The 22,585-nt window shown below is 44.1% G+C and overlaps 2 protein-coding genes across 4 annotated transcripts in view; both read left to right on the top strand.

Annotated features, from left to right (window-relative positions):
* The window catches only part of MYO3B (myosin IIIB), a 236,679-nt gene that overhangs the window by 196,339 nt on the left and 17,755 nt on the right, over positions 1-22,585 (top strand). The window contains exon 35 of one of the 3 annotated variants that reach the window (XM_074548516.1): positions 14,197-14,945. The exons of the other annotated variants lie outside the window; for them this stretch is intronic. The gene's annotated coding sequence lies outside the window, so the exon portion shown is untranslated. Of the gene's footprint in view, positions 1-14,196; positions 14,946-22,585 lie in introns of those variants that run through there. 3 annotated transcript variants of the gene reach the window in all.
* On the top strand, positions 15,666-21,140 carry SP5 (Sp5 transcription factor). The gene is made up of 2 exons (XM_074548533.1): positions 15,666-16,043; positions 16,594-21,140. The coding sequence occupies exons 1-2, from the start codon at positions 15,993-15,995 to the stop codon at positions 17,644-17,646; spliced, it is 1,104 nt and encodes a 367-aa protein (XP_074404634.1). The 5' UTR covers positions 15,666-15,992; the 3' UTR covers positions 17,647-21,140.

The raw sequence follows: 22,585 nt of genomic DNA, 5'->3' as shown, positions 1-22,585 counted from the left end.
TGCTACTGATTGTGACAAGTCTCTGACAAAGACATGTCTAAAACTGGAATAGTAGAACTGGGGATCCCATACTGTCTAATGCACTGGTGGAGGTGGTTGAGGCCAGGACAGGGGTAGCAGAATCTTGAGGTTCTGGTGGATAGTGACCCTCAGAAAGCTGGGTTCTGGAGTACAGCTGAGAAATGGGGATATGGAAAGGCTGCACTGGGGTCCCTAGCAAAGGAAAGGATTGGGCAGGAGGTACTTCCACAAAATTGTGTGACATGGTTTATTTAGTGATTTTTGGTTTTGCTGCTGCTCCCTGTTATAAGCAATAAATCAACACAGTTGCACAACTGGAGAGATTATGTAAAGACTTCTGTGACAAAATGGCTCTTACTGAGATTGCAAAGTCTTTGAAACAGAAACTTTTAGTTTTGTAATTTCTACTACCCCAGGAATGAACATTCAGTCCTTGTTCTGTAGGATTAGTTTGATGGAAGTTTACATCCAAATCCAAAGGTAAGTGCTGTACTTAAAGCAGGCACAGACTTGATTTATTTGATTAAATTGACCTGTTAGAAATTAGTTTTGAAAGAAAAACAAAATGTGAGGCTTCATAAAACTGTAAGTTTTGGTAACTTGTTTTGCAATCTCTGGCATCTTCAACTCAGTACAGATTTACAGCTGAGTTCCAATTGGAAATTGGTATTGATTGATTAGGTTGCTCATTTAACATTCCAGCATGCTACAACAATAACGCAACAGACCGTGATAAAATAGGATGTGATCTAACAGGACATGACCGATGGGATGAGAGTAAAACACTGGGTTTGCTGGTAGTGCTGTGCAGTAGCTCAGATTGGCATCTTGTGTGCTTTGATTGTTCATTTCATTTTACCGTCATCCTACTGAGCTGAACATTTTAAAAGACAACAGTGTTTTTCCATCTGTAAGTCATGGAAAGACAGATGGATGTGGAGAATCTCCACTTACAGCTCCTTGACTGAATGCCACTGCCCACTTAGTGGTAGAGAAATCCCTTCTGGAAAACCAGAATGTCCTTAAATATATTGTATTGTGACATGCTGTTTTAATGTGGGAACTTACAGATATTGTTAATTCTTTTTAATTAGTACAAGTAAAACAAACTGGTTCTTATCAACATAGCTGCTATATTATAAACACTGCTTCTGTTACACTCAAGTTAATCCCCAGTCCTTTTACAAGAAACTCATCCTTATTAAAGTAACATTAAGAGCTTCTTTTTATTGATCTGTTCCTTTCACTTAATGATAGGAACTTACTGATGTTTTAGTAATAACCTTGCAAGCTTTATCTCATTTTACTTCAATGTGTGTTACAGATAGATGCTGTGGAAACTAACTTAGCATAAACATTTTGCAGATGTCTTTAAAGGTTAAGGAAAAAAAGGTTTAGTTGCACTGCATGTTAACAAAGATGGCTGAAAAACTGCAAGATAAAAGAGAGCCTCGAGTATGAACATCAAAGAATTGTTAATGACAAGAAATACCATTAGGGTTAGCATCCCTTTTGTTTCAGCCCCCTCACACCTGCAGTGTGTTGCAGATTCTGTCTTTGTTGGCACATCTGAATTACTTCCATTAGCATTTTTAGAAAAGTGGCTGCAAAACAACAGAAATGTACTCCTGATTTTCTCTGTTGCTCCTAAAAAGTAACATATTAGGTTCTCTGTGGGTTTCCTTCAAGGTACAGTATCTTATTGTAAAGGAGACTGTAGAGCCAAGATTCCGTTGATTGCAAATGAGCTAGGTTGAAAGGAGAGGGGAGCTTTTGATACTGCTAGAGAACTAATATAAGCAACTACAAGAAGCGCACATAAGAAGCTCAGACATTAGCAATAGCAAAATCAGAGCGTGAAATTCAGATTAGCCCTCCACAGGCTGTGAGAGGGAGGGGGTATTGGAAGACTTGGCATGGCTAAAGGTGTAACCTGTTTCATTTGGCCCCTGAAAATTTTTAACAGATGGTGAGACCAGCTGTCTTTTTCAGCCATTTAATAAACTCTTCGGTGGTAACAGTTTGGAAAGTGGGGGGTTTTGAGTTTTAGGCCAGAGGAAAAAATAAAGAAATCTGTCCCAATTGTCTTTGCCAAATAGAGAAGTCTGGAAACATTATGGAAAGTTAAAGTGAAAAATCTAATTGATGATACTGTCCTGATTATACATTTCAACAGAAGAGAAAAAAAGAACTGCTTGTGCCCAAGTGGATCAGTGCATTAAAAAAATGCCTATTATGTTGTAATCTTTATCTGTCATTTTAATTTCAGCTCTTACAAAGAGGCACATAATGAGAAATTTTAAATGAACTGTAGAATGAGAAACTGCCTTACTTTTTGAGACATTATACTATGTTAAAGAAACAGGCAGGGTGACTTCCCATATTAAAAATGAAAAATACCTTTTGGATAAGATTAGGTTTACACTGTCTGCCTAGGTGAGTACAGTAGTCACTGAACTTGCATAACACAGTGTTATAAAATGACAATAAACTGCTGTTTGAGGAACATACTATGTTGAGCCTCTAATAAAAGCCTTAGTGATATGTGGGATTTTATTTGAGAGTTTACAAAAAAAAATTCAGTGCAACTGTATTTCTTCAATGAAATTATTTTGTTTTGAATTAACATTTCCAACACAACATTTAAATGGCAACTCTCAGTTTTATGAGATGTTTTATTTAAAAAGCATGTCTAGTGTCTTTGAACAGAACAGTTCTTTTTGCACATTTACATGCTACCCAGCTGAGCAGCCAACCCTTCCATTTGACAAGGGCTTTGTTCTGCCTACAGGCCTATTATAAGCCCTAGATTGTTTGCCCTTAATAAATTGCAACAATAAGACAGAAACCTCTTTCAGGTTAAGAGAAATAAAACATGTTGCCTACATAGCAAAGCATATGAGGTTTAATAATGACAACAGAAACATATCTACTAAATCTCATTTGCTTTGCTCCCGGATCACTACAGTTAAGATAGTACAAAAAACGTTAGCATCTTTCCATGCATCAAACAAAAGATTAAAGAAAACAAGAGTGGGACAAAACAGCTCCAGCTACAGAATGTGGGTTTTTTCACAATAAAAAAAATCATACTGAATGCTCTGTAAAGAAACTAGAGGGATCTAAACAGAAAGAAATATGAACCTGATTAAACATAGAGCAAAAAAATGTATTTAACTGAAACAACGCATGATTTTGTATTATCAAGAGGAAGAAAAGAGTGCAAATTGTTTAAATTTAAGAATTTATAGTACTCTCCAGTGTGTTGGTGCATCTACTTGTATGTACCTTTCAGTCCCTCCCCTGAAACACAAAGCCCAACCAATTTTACTTTTATAACAGCTAATGAGCATTCTTCTGTGGCTCAAGTGTTGGTGGAGAACTTGTGATCTTAAACAAAATTGTTAAGCCCTGCTTCTGAGGCCCCACTGGTAACATTCAGCTGTCAGCTGTGTTGTGTTTGCTGAGATTGTTAGGGGTGGCTACCTTTGTTGAACCTAGATCTGTATGAGTTTTACACTTAAGCTGGAAATTCCCAGTGGTTTTTAGAGTGTATCTGCAAATTATGGAGAAAATCGGAGGCAAAAAAGACAACATTCTGGACTCCCTGTGCAACAGTACAATTGAAGAAGGTGAGCATAAGTGTTATTAAACCACTAGGTATAAGCAGTAAGAAAGTGTTTTCTCTATTAGAAACTCATTAGTAACTCAATATAGTGCTTTCAGAAAGAAATTCCAGTCACTGTTCCGTTTATAGCTTGCTTTTTAAAATTCTTTTTTTAATTTGTACATAAAGTTCTGAGAATATAAGTATTTCCTTCCTTTGATTATAAGAGAAGTGCATATAGGTAGTACTTGAAAATGTTGCTGACAGGCTAGAAGTGATACAAACTTTCAGAGGAAATACAGTGTTTATGACAGGTATTGATTCAACTGCATTGAAGGCTACTTTTCTTTCTTTTAAGGTATTTTTGAGCTATGGACTATACTCTGAGGACTATAAGATATTTTCTTGGGAAATTTCAGTATTTCCTAATGAAATTTCTCTTGCCAATTCTGCTCAATTACAGCATGCAGGAAACATTAGCATGGTTTTTCTCTCTGTCTTCCTTTGTGTTAAAAGAATTAGAGGGGGATTCTTCACTGTCTCTGCCACAGTGCAGTAATAAGGTGCCAGCTTCACTGCTTCTTCCAGCTGCTGCATGGAACCAAATGGAGAGCACACGATTTGTTATTTCTGAGGGGGCAGAGCTTGCTTGCTTCACCCTGTGGCTTCCCACAGTGTTAATCTCTGTTGTATCCAATTTCTAGGTGACACTTGGGAGAGGACTTTCAAAGGATGGGCATGAAGAGAGAGGTATTAATGGCCTTTCATAAGGGAATTAATGGCCTTGGGGACAATGCAGTAGAAAACTTCTATGAGAGAGACTTAGAAGAAAAGAGAGGAAGCTACATGAGACAAGAAGAAAAAATATGTGAACTGTTAGGTTTCATGGTAGAGGCAAATTTTGAATATTTTCCAGTAGTTTTTTTTAGTAAATTTTGAATATTTTTCTCATCATATACTATAATAAGGCAGTAAATCATCTTGCAAAGTGTCTTAAGATGTATGTAATACCTGTAGTAAAAACCACTTTAAGATGCTTTAGAAGCTTCTTGAGAAGCCAAGTGGTATAGTTTAGGACAAAATTACAAATGGACTAGTAATTCAAATTACAAAAGTAAAGGCAAATAAAATGTTCCTGATATAAAATTCCTCCCTTTTCTACAATGGGAAATTGCTGTAATACTGCAATTGGTATCTTGAGATCTGATTCCTCTTTCAAAGATCAGGGAAAAAATCTTCAATTTTTGATGGTTCAAAGTAACAGAGGATGGTTCTCCTCTAGACCTGCAGTACTTCATCAGTATCAAGTTTTTAAAGGATTATCTTATAATCATTATCTTACATCTTACTGTAAGCTTTGGAAAAAGTATTTTCTATTGTAAGTTTACAGAAAATGTCAGCACAATAAAAAATCTGGAATTATTAATTTTCAAAAATAGTAATTGTTCAGTATGCTAGAAATTTATTGGTTTTAACTTCAGAAAGATAGACTACCAAGCAGGTGATAAAAATCATAAGTGATGTATAGTATATATTATCAGCAAATATTTCTCCAGGTGTCTCTCTATAAATATGCTACTAGATAGTGTGATGGAAATATCTTTTCTTTGATTTCTCCATCATTTTTTGAGCATGTTGAAGCAAAAATGGTGGTAATCTTTCATCTGGAGATTGTTTTCTTTCTTTTCTTCATCATGAGAATGATGTAGTCTAAAAATAACTTACTTTTCTCCTTTTACTGAGGTTCATTACATTGCAAAAAATTATTGGCTTCTTTAGACAAACTGCACAGAGGTGGATATTGTTTGCATATATTTTTCACCTTCAAATTAAATAGAGCAAGAGATAGAAAAATACTCAACAATCAAAATACATCACTTCAGTTTTTGCAGATCAGTCTTGTAAAAACCCTTGCATCTCTCAAATATCTAAATATAGATACTATTAGTTTCTCCATTTATAAAGATCTCAGATGTTTACCGCCCATTACAATTAAATATATAATCTGTTTGCTCAGCCAGACTAAACCTGGGTACTTTCATTAAGATCACACTGGTTTTGGTTTTGACAAAATAATTAATCAGTAGCTGGAAATTTGTGTTTGCCAGCAGCACACATACACTCTTGACAGGCAGGAATACAAACTTCTTTTCAATATCCTATGATCTTCATTTACCTCTTTGTATATCAGCATATATTGGTAAAGGACAACAACAAAACCTGGATTGAATTTAGGACATCAAGGAAGGGTGCTGAACAAGGGATAGACATAAATAATTGTCCACATCCTCTAAATTCTTCTGAATGGTCAAAAGCAAAAAATAGCCCAAACTTCTATTTCCCTTTTGTACTCTGCAGACTTCCATTATGTGAACATGCTGCTTCCCTCATAACTGATGCCTCTAAGACTGTTACAGGGAACCAGCCAAACATGAGTTGATGGTAAGGGCAAAAAGCAGTGTCCCAAAACTTAGCTGATCCAGCAATATAGTTGTGAGTTTGTGCCTCATGTGTTTGCAAAGGATCACTATGTTTGACCATATACAGTAGTACAAGGATTCACTGGAAGAAGATGGTGGAACACTTACTGAGGGGGAGAGAAAACTGGCATAGAAAAAGGGTCTACTTGAGGTGGAGAAAAATTAGCTCTTCTAATTGCTCCCATGTGTGAGATCAAGGAAATACAGATGATAGCGTTACTTGATTCCCAAAGCTGTTTCAGGAGCAAAGCTTGCAGATCTGTCTGCAGGGGAGGTCATCGCCACTGAGAGAGGTTGTTTTCATGATTGGCAAGTGGAACTAGTGCCTTGGATACAACCCTGTAGTGAGGAGTTTGCTAAAGCAGAGAAAGGATGGGCTGTTAAAGTAAGCAAATACCTAGTTATTTCTGCTCAGTATGTTCAGTGTTAGAGTTATAGAAGCATGTCTGGTTGTTAAGTACAGCCCACCTAATGTGTATTTTGTCTTTGTAAAGCAAAGGTGCTGGGCTCTGGTTTTTACCTATCATATGCTCTCATCACTGTCCACCAGGAAGAGTAGAAATACAGGTGTAGTGGGTGTGTTGGCTCATGCAGCTTTATTTGAATAGGCTGCATGTTAGTCTCTTCATTGCCTCCACTGTTGCCTCTCTGCATGTCCAAGTTTATGTGGGTTTTACTCTGTCTGAAAGATTAACAACTGCTCATAATTCAAAAGTTGCTAAGAGAGTGTACAAGTGTCAGAAGAGACTGATGTGAAATCAGGGGGATGGGAGTGCTATAGAAAAGAGTTTGGATTTTGCAAGGGAAATAAGTTGCAACATGATGTTATTTGGTCCCAAGCTGTGTGCCTCTGCTCATCAGTCCAACTCCCTGCTCTTCAGTAGAGTTAATATATGACATAGAACAAGGGATGTGATCCCCTGTGTTGCCTTTGATAAAAAGGCTATAATAACATAGTACATCTTTATAGAGGAGTTGTGAAGATAGATGCTTTAAAGAGGGTGTGCTCAAAGTGACTAAAGCTCCTCCCAGTACATTCACTGAAGTTTGACCACCTTCTTACATAGGACTGTCACAAGATTTTGCTTGTTGATCCTATTTCTATGTTTCCACCCAGCTCGGCAGCTGCCCTCCTGTTACTCAGAAAAATATCCTGAATATTCCTCTCACCTGGCTGGAATATCCTTACATACCCAGTCACTGGTAAGCTTGGCAAGTTGACAGCTTACAAAAAGAAGAAAGGGAAACTGTGTAGTTCTTTTCTGGCTGGTGGCAGGAGAGAGCAGGGAAGGGGAGACAAAGTTTCCACCCTTATCTAGGCTGAATGTATGTATGAGTTGAATGTCAGAGGTGGCTGTATATGGCTGCATAGAGCGAAATGTTGAAGAACACCCCACAGAGATGAAAACAGCTTCAATCAATTGCTCAGGCTGAGCTGCTCCATTCATCTTGGTATTCTCATAATCAGTGTCACCAGTATTAACATGTGTAATTCCATGCTCATTCTTAGCTTCTCTAGTCAGTCTCAGCACTGATGTGCTGCCTGCTTGGAGGTTACCTTTTCTCTCCACCTAGATGGTTAGGCTTTTGCTTCTGACTGCTGCCAAAATGCTGGGCTACATTCAGACATCTGACCAGTGTTAGTTCAGAGTGTGTGCAGCTCTGTTTTTCCTACATTCCTCCTCTGCTGTCTTCCAGTTGTTGATGCTGTACTTTGGAGCACTGCAAATAGTGTCTAAATTATAGTGCAGAAGCATATACCAAAAGAAAGAACAAAGCAGACTAGATTGTGCTATTTCTAAGTATTTATAAGAAAATACTGATCAGCTGGAGCTTGTCTGACTGGTAGAGCAACAGTAGGTAGAGGAAATTATTAGTTTTCTAGGCAGTGTGATCAAGATCCTGTGAAGGCTCTAACACAGAGAGCAGCAGTTGAATTGATGACCAGTGAGGCATATGGTATCTAAATTAACAGCATAGGATCTCCCAGGAGGAGGAGGTCACCAGGGTATCAGAAGGCTCAAGCAGAAAGTTCATTTTGTCTCTTTCCATATTAAATTCCTGAGATGAATGCTATACTAATTTGGAAAACTAGATAAAACTGGAGATGTAACACCTTCTCTTGAGTCTTTGCAATAGAGTTTAGTGGATAAAGTTATGCACATTCCTAGAACTACCTCTAGCCTCACTGTGTACATTTCTAAAACTTTATTTAGAGGGATTTTGATTACTGTGTTCTCTTGTAAACAGTCTTACTTCTAGAATGCAAATTACCTTACCCTTAATGAGAACAGGCAGCAGAAATTCATAAATCAACTGATAACTGTATCTCATTAAAGAGAATCACTGGCACTACAGAGCAGCTTCTTTTTGAATCACTCCGTGTGCCAAGTACACTTAGCATGTGTAGCAATGGAAGTAGAAAAAAATTAGTAAATCATGAGCCCAATTCAGTTTTTCTGGGCATCTACTCCAGTGCCTTCTGTAAGAATCTTGACAGAATATTATTTTTCAGCCCCATTGTGCATTGATAAGAATGGCAGTATTTTATAAAGTTAGCCTGATTACAGATTAAATTGCATGACTTGGCATTTGGATTTTTCTCCAAGTTTCTTTTTAAGACAAAAAATTTGGAAAATAGTTCTTTGTGGTTTATTGTGACCTCCTAAGAAGCAGTCAGTGGTTTTCAGTTGCAGATTTCTGTATCATTTAGGCATTGGAGTGCTAGCACTGCAGCATCATAGTCTCATTCCTATTTCCAGGCATAAGAATGAGGTAATTTAGACTAATAAATTTCCACTTTGTTGCAGTATCTGTGTTTTGCCATGTACTCTTCTTTCTTTCATGTGTAATATGTGTTTATGTCAGCTCAATGCCAGTAGATTATGTGAGTTTTCTTCATGTAGTAGGAAAATAGAAGTATGAGATTTACTGAGGGAGAAAAGCCCAAAAATGTAACAATTTGAAGATCTTATCTTTTTTCTCTCTCTGTCTCAGAGGTTCCAGAAGTGTGGGAAAAATTATACGGTTCATTAGACTGGTTCATGAGTCATGGCCGTGCTGATACACTTATCTTTGAGGAGAATATCCTTTCTCCTCATCTTGTCTGGGTTCTCAAACAGCTGGTCAAGCTGTTTGGCCCTGAGCAATAGGAGCTGATTGAAGACTGAAGTGAGAGGTGATTTATTCCCAGGTTAGGGTTTTTTGCTTTCTCATTGGCATGGCCAGCCAGCCAGCAGAAGGTGCACACCTCAGCCAATACTCCTGAGTTTCAGCTGAGCTGGGGTAAGATGTTCAAGTGTTTGGTGGGGAGCAGCCTCATAATCCATGTGCAGAACTGAGGCAAGGAGCTCCTCTTTTCAAACCTGGAGCAGTTGTGTGTATGGCAAGGGTCATTCACCTTGTAAAGAAGGGGAAGGAAGCTGACTCTGGCATGTAAGAGTATGGTTAGAATGACTTCACCTTTTTGTAGTTCTATGAAGATGGAAAGCATAGTAAAAATATTGTGTATTTGAAATACGTTTGAAATAATTTTATTGATGGTATTTTAATTTTCAGAATTGGAAGGAGGGAAATTTTTATTTGGGTAGGTAATGTAATTTATGCATTTAACTATTTATGTATTATTCTGCTCCACTTAAGGCATCAATTTATGAAATGACACAGAAACATACTGTACACTCTTTCCTGAAAAGACTTTTCTGCCAGTCTATGAGAGCACTGTTCAGCTAGGGAGAGATAAGTAATTTCAGAATTGTAATTTAATTTTCCTCAATATTTCATGGGATCCTGAACCTCTGGTGGTAGTCAATAAGACTGGCATTTAAAACAAAACACCTCAGTTTAGAAATCTAATTTTTGCAGGTGCTGTTCAAAAACTCTCCCCCTGTTGGAGGCACTCACCTATGTCATGGTTTATAGGCTGCCTTTCACTAATATGTATGCGTAACTGGAAAAACCTACCTTGAAAGCATTATACAGAGAGGGTTTTCAGATTCTCTCCCATAGGGTGAAGACAATATCTCTTTCCTGAGACACCTTTAATCCCAGTCATGTACCATACCTGTGTCTGTGTTTTGATCCTCAAAATGCAACTATTAGGCTTTTTCTTCATATCTCTGGGCTTTTCCCCCCAACTAAAGTGAAGTTGTTGAAGAGTTTATGTAGAGCTCTTGCCCCTTATAATAAAGATTATGGACATTTTTATATGTTCTTGTTCAGTAGTCCTTGAAGAGTGGGTTATTTCAAAAGTGCTTCTTGAAATATTGAAATATACTGCCATTAGAAACTACTTACTGTTTTATCTACCAAAAGGTTTTAAAATTACAGCATGAGTTTGTTAAATAACAGGTGTATTTTTACAGTGTTGGATTGATCCACTCAGCCAAATCAACAGCAATGTGGCAGCCATGTGATCATCCAGTATTTATGTGTAGGTTAAACAATGATCTTTCTGGATAAACTTTGTGCTGTTTCCAGTTCTAACACTGTATAGACACAGACAGCTGTTTAATTTGTCAATAAGTATACTAAGTAACTAAAACTAATTATCATGAGACAAATTTTTAGATAATATACTCTCTGTAGTTAAGAGGAAGTAAATAACAATTTAACTACTTTTTCATTCTATACTAACTGCAATGTAAAAAAAAAAAAATTAGCTGTGTGTATCTGTAGTCATAAAATTAAAAGTTCCCGTCCAGTCTTCCCCAAATGCATTCCATCAAAAATACAGAGGCTTTTTTTACCTAGTGTTTCCCCAAAGAAGAGAACAAGCAGGATGCACACAGCAGATCATTTTCAGCTGCTCACCAGAGTCTTGGCTTGCTTTCTGTTTTGTAGGAGTCCATTTCTAGCTGTTAGAGCTGTGACGAAAATGCAGCCATGTATGCCAGAGGCAGAGAGCATTTCCAGAAAATTTGAAATTATCATCTTGAACTAAAAGTGTCCCAGGCATTCCAAGTAGAGCCAAGAATAACACTTTCAGTATTGTTATGATTAAGAGTCTGATTCCTTTTTTTAAATATGGAAGCCAGGGAAGGAAGTATATCCAGAAATGTTCACCATTGTTCCCCAAGACAGGAGGAAAAATCACAAAGGGCCAGCCAAGGATGGAGCAGAAGATGAATACATTAAGATATTTAAAACTTTGACAACAGTTTTGTGAGGCATTAAACTTTGTGAGGCATGAAACTTGTTCTACTTCTCATAAAGGGCAACTCAGCTTTCAGAAGTTTGGGAAATCCTCTATTAATCTTTGTCAAATCTACACCTACACTGGGAAACGTTGAGGCAAGCTTTTAAATCCTAAATATGCCTTAACATGTGCCAATCTTGTCTAGAATTTTGTGGTTTTCCCTAAAGGACAGGAAAAAAAGCAGGCGATACCATAGCACTTTTTAATGTTTACTGTTGTTCAAATTACACTGTGTGAACTGGTTATTCCTCATCTTATGCCAGTCATGTTGTCTACTGTAAAAATGTGAATATGCTGAAGTAAATAAAAATAGTATTAATGGCATCTAACTCAGAACTATTGACAGTGTATCCACATGTGCCTGAAGCTATATACCTAGGGTAGTTTACCTTCTGGTGAAACTTCTTGCTGTTGTGGATGGGTGGTTTCTGTTAGTACATCTTTAAACCAGAAAAAAATGAGGGATGGTGTGAAGACATTGCCTTCTGGAGCAAGCTTATTAAAGCTTTTTCAGGTTTAAATTTTGCCACTCTGATGGACAACTTGACTAGGAGGTTTGGCTCAATGTTAATGCAGCTGTTCACTTTAAAATGATCCTGTCTCTGATTCTTTGTCACAATTGCTAAAGAGCAGTGTTTAGTGGAAAGCAATGCAGGAACCCCAGGCTGTGGACAGGCAGGTGGCCAGAGCCCATCAAAGTTTGATTATGGGGGGCAGGTCAAGGCAGATGACTGCAGATGACTTTGGAGAAGTGAGTGTCATGAGAGGACCTGGCTGTGGCAGTGTGAGCCATCACTGGGACAGGCTGTGGGGTAGGCTCCAGGATGAGGTACTTGGGGCCCTGAAGTCAGAGGCACAGCAGAAACCATGAAGGGCACCACTGCCATGCAAGCAGCTGTTATTCCAGGTAGGCTGCCTGCATTCAAACCAAGGTCCACAGAGCCCTGCATGGTGGTACAGCCAATCTGGGATACCTGGATCTGAAAAATCCTGATTTTTAAGACACCTATCTAAGAAACGGTGATGGCGACTCGTGATTTACACGTGCTGTGCTAAACCGACAGCAGCCATGCAGCCCAGTGCCGTCTGAGCCCCTCTGACCCCGGGGGCGGTAGGGGTCTCGCCACCCGCCGTAGCAGGCAGGGTCCCATGGAGGCAGCGGTGCTCTGGGAGCCCCCTGCGCCTCAGCCCCGTGGCTGGAGCAGTTCAGGCTCCGGCTCTGCCTCCGGGCCGCCGGGCTGCCCACGGCGCTGCCCTGCCTCCCCGGCGGGCCCAAGAGCTGCTCCGGCCCCTGCAGCCCCGCCGCTGGGGACTGGCCCCTTGGGCTGCGGGCCAGAGCCCCACGCAGGGCTGTGCTGTTCAGCGCCGCTCTCCGAGCTGCCCTGGCCCGGCTGCGGCCCCAGGAGCAGCCCCCGGCCCCGCGCCTCCTCCCGCGCTGCAACTCGGCTCTGGTGTCCCTTTGCTTTACACTAGGACGTAGCGGCAGCCCATTTCTCATGGAAATCGTGCTTTGTGTAACTGAATTGACACTTGGCCTTGATACCTGTATCTCCTGATAACTGAAACAAATTTCTAAAATAAATATTGTACTTTGATCTTCCAGCCCTGCATTTTTAATGACAGCTCTGAACATCACTTCATTAAGAATACATTTCAGGAGACTGAAATGCTCCGAGTTTGAACACTAATTATTTGTACAGAAAATTATGACTGCACCACTTCATTTTTCAGCCCATTGGTTTCTTCCAGAAATGAGAATTTATTCTCGATTTTTAGGTAATGTACTTTCTTGGATGCAGATTTATGGCATTTGTAGTGTGGCAGCTTTATAGAAACTTATCCAGTTTTCCACTAACTTTTTTGCAACTTGACAAATCATTTTGGTTCGTCGAGATATCTGGGGAAATACCGTACTTTAGAGAATGGAGGGAACCTCGGGATGTTCAGTGTCTCCTGATCTACCTATCTCCTCTCATTTCCTTTAGAAACATTGTTCTGAGTATTTATCTAGCAATTACTAGGTAAAACTAATTAACAAAAATTGAGGTAGGGGTTAAATCGGGCATCTCGCATATCTCTGGGTTTGACATAAGTTTGGGGATACGGAGGTTTAGGGACAACGCAAGCGCGAGCGCCGCCGTTCCGCTCGTCTAGCGAGTTATTGCTCCTCCGGGCAGCCGAGGTGCGGGTCGGGCTCCCCACGGGGGCTCCCCCTCGGCTCCGGCTGCCCCAGCTGCAGCTTAGACTAGGGCCGACAGCAAGTGCGCTCCTGCCCCGAGGCGGCTCTAGGGGCGCGGCTGGAGCGTGGCAGTGAGCGGGGGGCACCCGAGGCTGCGGGCTGGGGTGCGCGGGGCAGTGCCTGTGTGCGTGTTGCCGGCCGCGCTGTCGGCCGGGGCTCGCCGTGCTTCCCCGTTAGCCGCCATGTCCCGTGTTGACGCGGCGCAGCCCCCGGCGGATCGCTCAGCGGCGGTGCTGGGAGGGGTTCGTGTGTGGTGGATGGAGGTGCCGGACCCCCTGAGCTCCGCACCCCTGCAGGCGGATGGGGAGCCCTATCGTCCGCAGCCTCACGCCCCGGCGGGAGCTGCTGCCCGGCCGCGGGGTCCTGCCGCAGCGACGAACCTTGCCTCGATGCATCAGTGCGTGGTAAAAGCGCTGGATGCGGGACCCTTGTCTTCCTGTTGCCAACCTGGTGAAGCGGTTACCTGGCACATGGGAAGAGTTTGATATGGCTGCTGCGTAGTGTTACATGGGGTCGAGGTTTTATTTCTCCCCGGGACTCAATATGGAGCCGTGGGAGAGGACTTGGCACTTTAATCCCTTCAAAGAAACCGATCTAATTCAAGCCCTACAACTCTTGAAAGTCTTTGAGCGGACAGTGATTGTTTCCACAGGAAAGGCAGATAAAGATCTCTGTGTGCTGGCGTTTAAAGAGACTTCAGTGGCGGTGCGAATACAATTGAACCCAGCGACTGCGGGGAGGATCGAGTTACCTGTGCAAACAGCTCCGGAGGACCAGAGCCAGCCGGCATCTGCCCGAAAGGGTACCCCCACCTCCTCAAAACGGAGATGAACGTCCTGGTTTGGTACCTGGCCAAACAGGCCAGCGTTTGCGATGGCCTCGGAGCAGATGGGGAAGCGGGGAGGAGAGGAGCGCGTTTCCAGGGCCCCCGGCGGAGCGCGGAGCTGAGCGGGCCCGCGGAGAGGCGCGGGGCCCCGCCTGGCCCTTGCTGGGCGGCACATGCGAGGGGGCCCGCCAGCTCTGCAGCCCACTGAGCTCAGCAGCCGACGGTGGCGGCAAGCTGTGACCCAGATGTGCCTGGTGCTGGTTAGAGGGTCAATAGCCTCACACATGGTCGAACGCAAGGCAGGTTAGATCCTTCAGACACACATGCGTATAGAGATGTATAGACAGAGGCCGAAAGGTGCGGGATGAAGTAACAAAGCTCTTGGGACCGACTTTGTCTTTGGGGCAGGAGGTGAGAGAGCAGGGGAGGCAGAGACCCGATAGCAGCGTTCGCGCTCCCGAGGAGCCACCCCGATCTCCACTCCCCGCCGGCGCAAGACAGGCCGGCTCGGCAGGCCCGCCAAGAGAGACTCCGGTCTTCATTTAAAGAAATCATGTCTCTAACACTCGGCTCCCGCTAGGGAAGAGGAAACTTTTCCCTTCTGTTTCCCGGCTGCCCGGTTTGTCGGTGTGTCTGTCTGAGAGAACGCTTGCTGCTGGTGGCAGCCCGCTGCTCCTCCCCGGGCCCGGCTGGGCGCCTGGCCTGGCCCCGCGCCAGGCGGGGGCTCCCGGTAACAAGGGGGCAATGCCGGCTGAGAGAAGTGAAACAAGTTCAGCTACCAGAGGAGAAAATGCGCGGTTATTTGCCGAGTCATATCGAGGGCATACCCCCCAGCCTCGGGGGAAGGGCGGGCGGAGGGAGGGAGCGGGGAGGAACCACCGACAATTACTCCAGGGAAGTTTTACTGCTGGGATCGACCAGCCCCGACCAGGTGAACTCCATGTGCCATGTTACCTTCAGTCTTTAAACACTATCAGAGGAATCCGGAGGCAGATTCCTCGAGCGATAACAAAGACGCGTTGTCACTTTAGGGCTCTGCCACAAATTTAATTGCAAAAAAAAAAAAAAAAAAAAAAAAAAGAGGGGAGATCCAGTGTCTTGCACATCCAACGCGAGGGTCTCTAGGCGGTAAGGGGTCCTTTGATCAAGAAAATCCAATTATTTGTGTATATACATTTCCCACATAGTGATTACTTCATTAATTGTCCCGCCTTTATCTCCTCCCTTCCCATCCCCCCTAATAATCAGTTCTTTTATCCAGACCAACAAACACACCATAGGAGCTTTGTGGATTCAAAGGATTTGCTTTCGCTTCTGAAAGAGCCGCTATTCTTTGATGATTGGGTAGCGGCAAACTTCAAAGCCATAAATCTTCCCTCTGACTGGTTGGCGGCCCGGCAAAGTCCTTATCAAATTCTTGGAGGTGATCCTGGCGCAGTCAGACAGTCCGCGGAGATCGCGCAGCGCGGGGGGGTGGGACGCGCACGGAGGCGAAGAGATCAGAAGGAAAGGGAGAGAGAGGGGGAGAGAGAAGGAAACTGGGCAGCTTCTCGTCTTCCCCTTGGCGTCCTCATGCCTCGGCAGTGCCCCGGCGCCTTCCCTTCGCCCCGGGCGCAGTAGCCATGGCCGCGGTGGCAGTCCTCCGGAACGATTCCCTCCAGGCTTTCCTCCAGGTCAGTACCCGCACCCGGTCTTCCTCGAACTGCGCCGAGTCCCACGGTTGTGACCCACATTGCGCGGGGGCAGCTGGCGTCAGCCGCCTCCCTCCCGGGGCTTTTCCCGGCGGGCGGCCCGCAGAGGTAGGTGGGGACCCCGCGGTGGTAGGAGGCCGGGCTCGGGCTTCTCGGGCTTGGAACTTCCCTCTCCCGCTAGCAGCCTGTAGGTAACTCCAGGCAGTGCTCCGTGGCAAGGGGTGTGGGGGGCGCGGGGGCTGCCTCCCTGCCCACAGCGGTTGCTTCCCCGGCCAAGGAGCGGCGGCGGGGCCGGCAGCGGCGGCCGCAGGCGGGACCGGTCTCTGGGCGGAGCGGGGGGGCCGGGCACGTCCTGCCCTCTGGGTGCGCATTGTTTTGGGAAAGTTTACCGGCCGTGCGGGTAGCGGCGGGCCGGCCCCAGCCAAGCACGGGCAGTGGTGCGGGAAGTTTCTCGCAGGCCGGTGTCTGCGGGCGGCGAGTAACGCGCTCTCTTCCCTCCTTCCCTTCTCCCCTCCCTCCCGTTCCTGCGCAGGACCGCACCCCCAGCGCCTCCCCAGACTTGGCCAAGCACTCGCCCCTGGCGCTTCTGGCCGCTACTTGTAGCCGAATCGGGCAGCCGGGCGCAGCGCCCTCGGATTTCCTGCCGGTCTCCTACGACCCGACGCTGGGATCCCCCTCTAGGATCTTCCACCCGTGGAGCGGCGAGATGCCAGCGCACTCCCCGGGAGGGCTGCCGCCGCCGCATCCCAGCTTGGGGTTGACCCCTCAGAAGAACCACCTGCAACCCTCCTTCGGGGGTTCTCACGAACTGCCTCTCACCCCCCCGGCTGACCCCTCCTATCCCTACGAGTTCTCCCCCGTCAAGATGCTGCCCTCCTCTATGGCCGCCCTGCCGTCCAGCTGCCCGCCCGCCTACGTCCCCTACGCCGCCCAGGCCGCCCTGCCGCCCGGGTACTCCAACCTGCTGCCGCCCGCCCAGCCCTGCCGGCAACTGTCGCCCAACCCGCCGCCCGAGGACATCCCCTGGTGGAGCATCCAGCAGGCCAGCGCCCCGGGCGGCTGCGGCCACCGCTTCCCCGCAGCGGCGGCGCTGCCGCGGAGCCTGGTGCTGGGGCACTCGGACTTCGCTCAGTACCAGACGCAGATCGCCGCCCTGCTGCAAACCAAGTCTCCCCTGGCGGCAACGGCCAGGAGGTGCCGCCGCTGCCGCTGCCCCAACTGCCAGTCGGCCGCGGGCAGCGCCCCTGAGGCGGAGCCGGGCAAGAAGAAGCAGCACATCTGCCACATCCCCGGCTGCGGCAAGGTGTACGGCAAGACCTCGCACCTGAAGGCGCACCTGCGCTGGCACACGGGCGAGCGGCCCTTCGTCTGCAACTGGCTCTTCTGCGGGAAGAGCTTCACCCGCTCCGACGAGCTGCAGCGGCACCTGCGGACTCACACGGGCGAGAAGCGCTTCGTCTGCCCCGAGTGCGGGAAGCGCTTCATGCGCAGCGACCACCTGGCCAAGCACGTCAAGACCCACCAGAACAAGAAGCTGAAGGCGGCGGCGGACGGCGTCAAGCGGGAGGACAGCCGCGACCTGTGACCGCCGGGACAGCCGGTGGCTGCTGCCTCCGCGGGCCGAGCCGAGCCGAGCCGCGGCGGGACCCGGGCCGGGAGGCGTTTCTCCGCCGGGGGCAGGGCGGCGGGGAGAGGGCGGCTGGCTCTCGGACTCTCGCCGGGCACGTCGAGCAGTACCCCGGCTGGGGGCGGCCCCCGCGGACCCTCAGGCCCAGGACTGGACGCTCACAGGGCCCCGGGGCCGTGGCCGCTCTGGAGCGCGGCTGAGGGGGGGAGCCGGGCACTGGGGCACGAGCGGGCCGGCCGCGGGGGTCGAGGCTTACAGACACCTCGGGGTGAGGTGACAGCGCCGGTGTGGCCGTGCTGGGGCTCGGCCTTCGTGCTTTCAGGGTAACAGACTGAAGTTTTGTGTACAGGTTATTTAATAGTTACGTTTGAATACACGTGTTCCCCTCCGTCTTCGACCCCGCGCGGGGTCTAGCATGAGATGTTTCTGTAAAGCGACCCGCGACCGCAGCGTGAAATAAACACGTTCACACCGGGGTCAGCAGGGACGGTCCCGCCGCGTCGGTCTCGTTTGATCCTTTCCCGGGGGCTCCGCGCGCGGCCGCCGCCTTCCCGCCATTTCCCGCTGAGGCGGCGGGCCCGCTCCGGCCCCGGCTCCATCGCGGCGGCCGAGCGGAGCTCAGCGCACGGTGACCCGAGAGCTGCTCATGGTAAACACTTTTAAATCCCGGGAGCTGCTTCGGACGGGTGTGTCTGATGCCTTTGGTTGGTGGGTTGGGTTTAGGTTTAGGTTTTTTAAATTATTTTCAATATTTTGTTTCCCACACATGAAGCCGAGGGAAAAAAGTGAAATGCATGGTGCCAGTACTGGGAATGAACATATAGGTCAAGTTCTAAGACCGGGATTTATATTTGTGCAGAAGTGGACAGCAGTCAGTGTTAGTGATGCCCCTTCTCAGAGAGGTCCAGGCCACAGGGCCAGCCCCAGACAGTCACTGCCAGCCTGAGCTCCTGTGGCACAGCAGAGCTAAAACAAGCTTCCCGAATGTTAACTTCCTGTAAAGCTGCACGCTTGAGGGGCTGAGACACGTGTTACCCTGCCAGTACAACAAAATGGCAGTCTCTGTCCTGCAAAGGGGAGGACCCTTGGCACAAAACTGTGTTTAGAAGTATCTAGAAGATAGTGACAGCCTTTAGGGTTTCTTATCTCTCACTGGGCATCATGTAAGTATAGACGTATTTCTTTTAAAATAATAACTTTTCTTACTGCAGCGAGATCCCTATTTATTTTTTAAATTGAAATCTCTGTAACTAAACAAACTGGGCAACCTGATCAGTGATTTGCTGAATTTTGCATTCTAACATTGAGAATTCTACTTATTTGCTCCTTATATTTTTACAACATCAGCTTTATTTTCTGATTACCTAATGAGACAGTGAAATAAAAAGTGCCTTCGAAACTTCACCAGGGCTAATCTGGAACTGTTCTGCTTCAGGTGAGATCCTCTGGTGGAGGTGCCAAGCAAGCTTTGGCACTGCTATCTTGGTAGAGATACACTTTGCCATGGACTTCTGAATCAAGGAAAAATACAGCTCAATAGTGTTTGGAACGACAGGACATGTAAAACAAATGTATTTGTATCTATGTCAAATACTATCAAGAATCTCTTCTCCTGGGGAATAATGAGATGAGACAATAGCACGAGAACCCTCATATCTGAAGTAATGAGAAGTTAAAGGACAGTTACCATGGTACAGGTCATTAACAATATTTTAATATTTATTATTCTGAATTAATTTCCTACACCGTGTTCTTAGGGTCAACTTACTGAATATAATAACCAAGCACCTATCTTTCTTTTCTACTGAAGAATCTTCTATAAACTGTTGTGTTATAGAAAACATTGAGAGGAATATGTTTAGCTTCATCAGTTGGCATTCCTTTGCCAAAGATTCAGGTGTCAGAATTGTGTGGTTGAGGGATATTAAGTAGAAGATGTCTTTAGTGGTCCAGGTGGAGGGACAGCAAGGCAAGAAATAAACTATGGACCTGATCCAGAAGTCCTTAGTAAAAGAAATCTTTGAGACAAAAGTGCACCCTGTTTACTACTGATGGAGGATTGAAATATTTCATCAGGAATTGCAGTGTTTCTGTAATTTTAAAATGTGTTTGTGCAAGGGTTTCTTGCTTTTTAAATGTTTCATGGCACACAGTGGCAATCTGATTCATTTATTGATATTAAGTTACACTAAGAATGTAGAGTTAGAGAATTTCAGATTGCTTTAAAAGAGAGTTTGTTTCACTAAATAGTCTTTCAATTCTATGTATGGATCAAAACTATTTAAAATGGAGAGTCGTGGAAAGTGCTTTTGTTGGTAGCAGTACAGGAGAAACAACAGTATCCCGGCGTAGGAGAGGTCTCTTACAGGACAGAGTAATTCCCTCATGGCAATGGCCTTTCCTGCTGAGTGAGTGCCAAGATGAAGATGAAGTATTAGTGTATTAGATGGAGTATCAGTGTATTGGATGGAATGAGTATCAGTGTATTGGGTGGAATATCAATGTATTGGATGGAATATTACATTAGTGTATTAGATGAAGGATTGGTGTGAGCTGAAGCAATGCCTTAGATGGCTTCTGGGGCAAGTGTAGCCTAAGAGCTACAGACCTGTTCCTCTTAGAGCAGATGTAACTAGCTTGGTTAGAAATTAGCTTGATAATGGTAGATGTGGTGACTTCTAAGCTGGACCCTTATGGAAAGATTTTTTCCAGTTTGATGACATGCTGAATTTGCCAAGCATGTATGTTGTCTGGTCTAGCAGACTATTTTGGGTTCTTATTCATTCTACAAGACGTAGCTGTACTGAAATACTGAAAGTTGTACCACTCACTTAAGTATGAGCCTGCAAATAATCCAGGTTTGAAGCAAAAGACTGCAGCCCAGGCAGTGTCAGCACCATTTCAAAGGGGTGGTGGTATCTGATTTACTAAAAAAACCCAAAAACCACCACAGTGGTGTTGTGTTGCAGCCTATGCACCTTGTATATGTGTGTAATGACTACATTAAAGCTTGAAAGTGCACAGGTTAAAATACAAACAGTGAAAATTAGTTAAAAGCCTGTCATGAGAGAGAAATGTACTTAAGCAAAAACCCATAGTGTCAAATACTAATGAAAATCTTAACCTCTAAGAATCACACACACACAAAAAATAAGGCAGAAAATTAAGGACTTAGGAGACTTACTTAGGTAAGTGAAACTAACAGTTTATAATATAAAAATTATTTAATAAAACAATTTCTTTGTAAAGCTTTTAAATAGTTCATTGGGCAAAGGAAGTATAAATGCATCATAGCTGCTTCATACTCATCTGTAAATAGCTAAATCATATGATAGCTTTTCAACTGAAATCATTAAACTTTTTTAGTAATATGGTATTTAAATATACATGTGACCTTTCTGATGTATAGGTAGAGCATTACAAAAATATATTGCTTACATCTCAAGAATTTATTTCTAGTTGCCAAATTGCACTCCATAATAAAATTAACTTTTAATTTTGCATTCATAAAATACATTTTATACTTTTAGCTGTTTCCAATCAACTAGAACAGCTGTTCATTTTATGAAATTAAATTATTAATATTCTTCTTAATTATAAATTTTGAGTACATATGCTGCTCAAGGTCAATTCATTTCCTGATTTTAAAACTTAAATGTCATTGGTATAATAGACATATCCTATAAACCAATTCATCTGGTATTTAATTCAAATAAATTAACCTCAACAAAAAAATGGGATATAGTAAAAAAAGTTGAGATTTGGTCTTTAGGCAGCGAACATTTACAAAAATCCATAACTAATCAATATTGTTTTTCAGATAGTTTGGGGTTTTTTACTACGTTGTTAATCAAATTATTTTTAGTCAAAGGTCAAATAGACTAAGACTTTCACCTGGCAGAAGGTTGCAGGATTGCCCTTTTGGTCCCAGCTGACCAGATTTTCATTGCAATAATCCAACAAATTTATAAAATTATGTTTCCTACCTCCTCAACTACTATTATAGAAAAAGATAAAGTTTTTTTAAGCTGTACTAGGAGATGTACTTCCTAAAACTATCATAGTGCAATTTTTCCTTCCATATTAAAGTAAGGGTGTAATTTTAAAAATAAATATTTAATCTTGAATTATTTGCAGATTTTGATAGATTGCATTTTAAATTAACTACAACTTAACTATCTCATTTAGTAAATTCACATATCTAGTAATAGTGCTGAATACTGAAGAAATAGGGAATATAATATGCTGCTGTCTTGAAACTCTTAGATGAAAGATACCTTTTACTGTTCAGTGATATTCAGTGACTCAGGAGAGCACTCAGAAGTTCATAAATAGGTCAGGTTTGTGTCTCTGTGCAAGTACTTGCACGATTACTGAGGCCCTTTTAAATGAGTCTTGTAATATTTATGGATCTTGTCAGGCTGTTCTCATACTGAGCAGTAAGAAACAGAAGTATAATGTCCAGCTTATTGTCAGATTTTATAGTTTCCATAGAACATTGTTTTTCCTCTGTTACAGTTTTTGGCATTATTTCACACTTTTTATGAGATTCTTGTGAATGTGGGGTCTGCCACTCTGGCACATGATAGAATCATTTCAAAGACCTATTCGATTTTCATGCCAAACTTAAAAAAAAAAAAACTTTTTACCAAAGAGGATCCCTTAATCTTCAAGACTACTGAGCTTTCCTTCAAAGAGATTGCCTAACAGGTATCTTTAATAACTTTGTATTTAAATATTGTCCAAGCCACCGAGGACCTGGAACTGTGCAGCACCCAGCAAGGCTCACTCCTGTCAGGTAAGCGTTAATATGCAGCATAGAGAAGAAGGATCCAAGGCCCCAGGCTGATTGAAGGAATAAAAGTGCATGTAATCCAAAGGGTCTTTTAAATAACTT

Source organism: Zonotrichia albicollis, chromosome 10, assembly GCF_047830755.1.
Source record: "Zonotrichia albicollis isolate bZonAlb1 chromosome 10, bZonAlb1.hap1, whole genome shotgun sequence".
Lineage (NCBI taxonomy): Eukaryota > Metazoa > Chordata > Aves > Passeriformes > Passerellidae > Zonotrichia > Zonotrichia albicollis.
The sequence above is the reverse complement of the archived record's forward strand: the minus strand, read 5'-3'. Positions and strand labels throughout refer to the sequence as shown.

What these genes read in the sequence shown, in the direction of transcription:
- SP5 (XM_074548533.1), top strand. Translation starts at nt 15,993, where the DNA reads ATGGCCGCGGTGGCAGTCCTCCGGAACGATTCCCTCCAGGCTTTCCTC. An exon ending in CCCTCCAGGCTTTCCTCCAG is followed by an intron (nt 16,044 to 16,593) that starts GTCAGTACCCGC and finishes GTTCCTGCGCAG; the next exon opens with GACCGCACCCCCAGCGCCTC.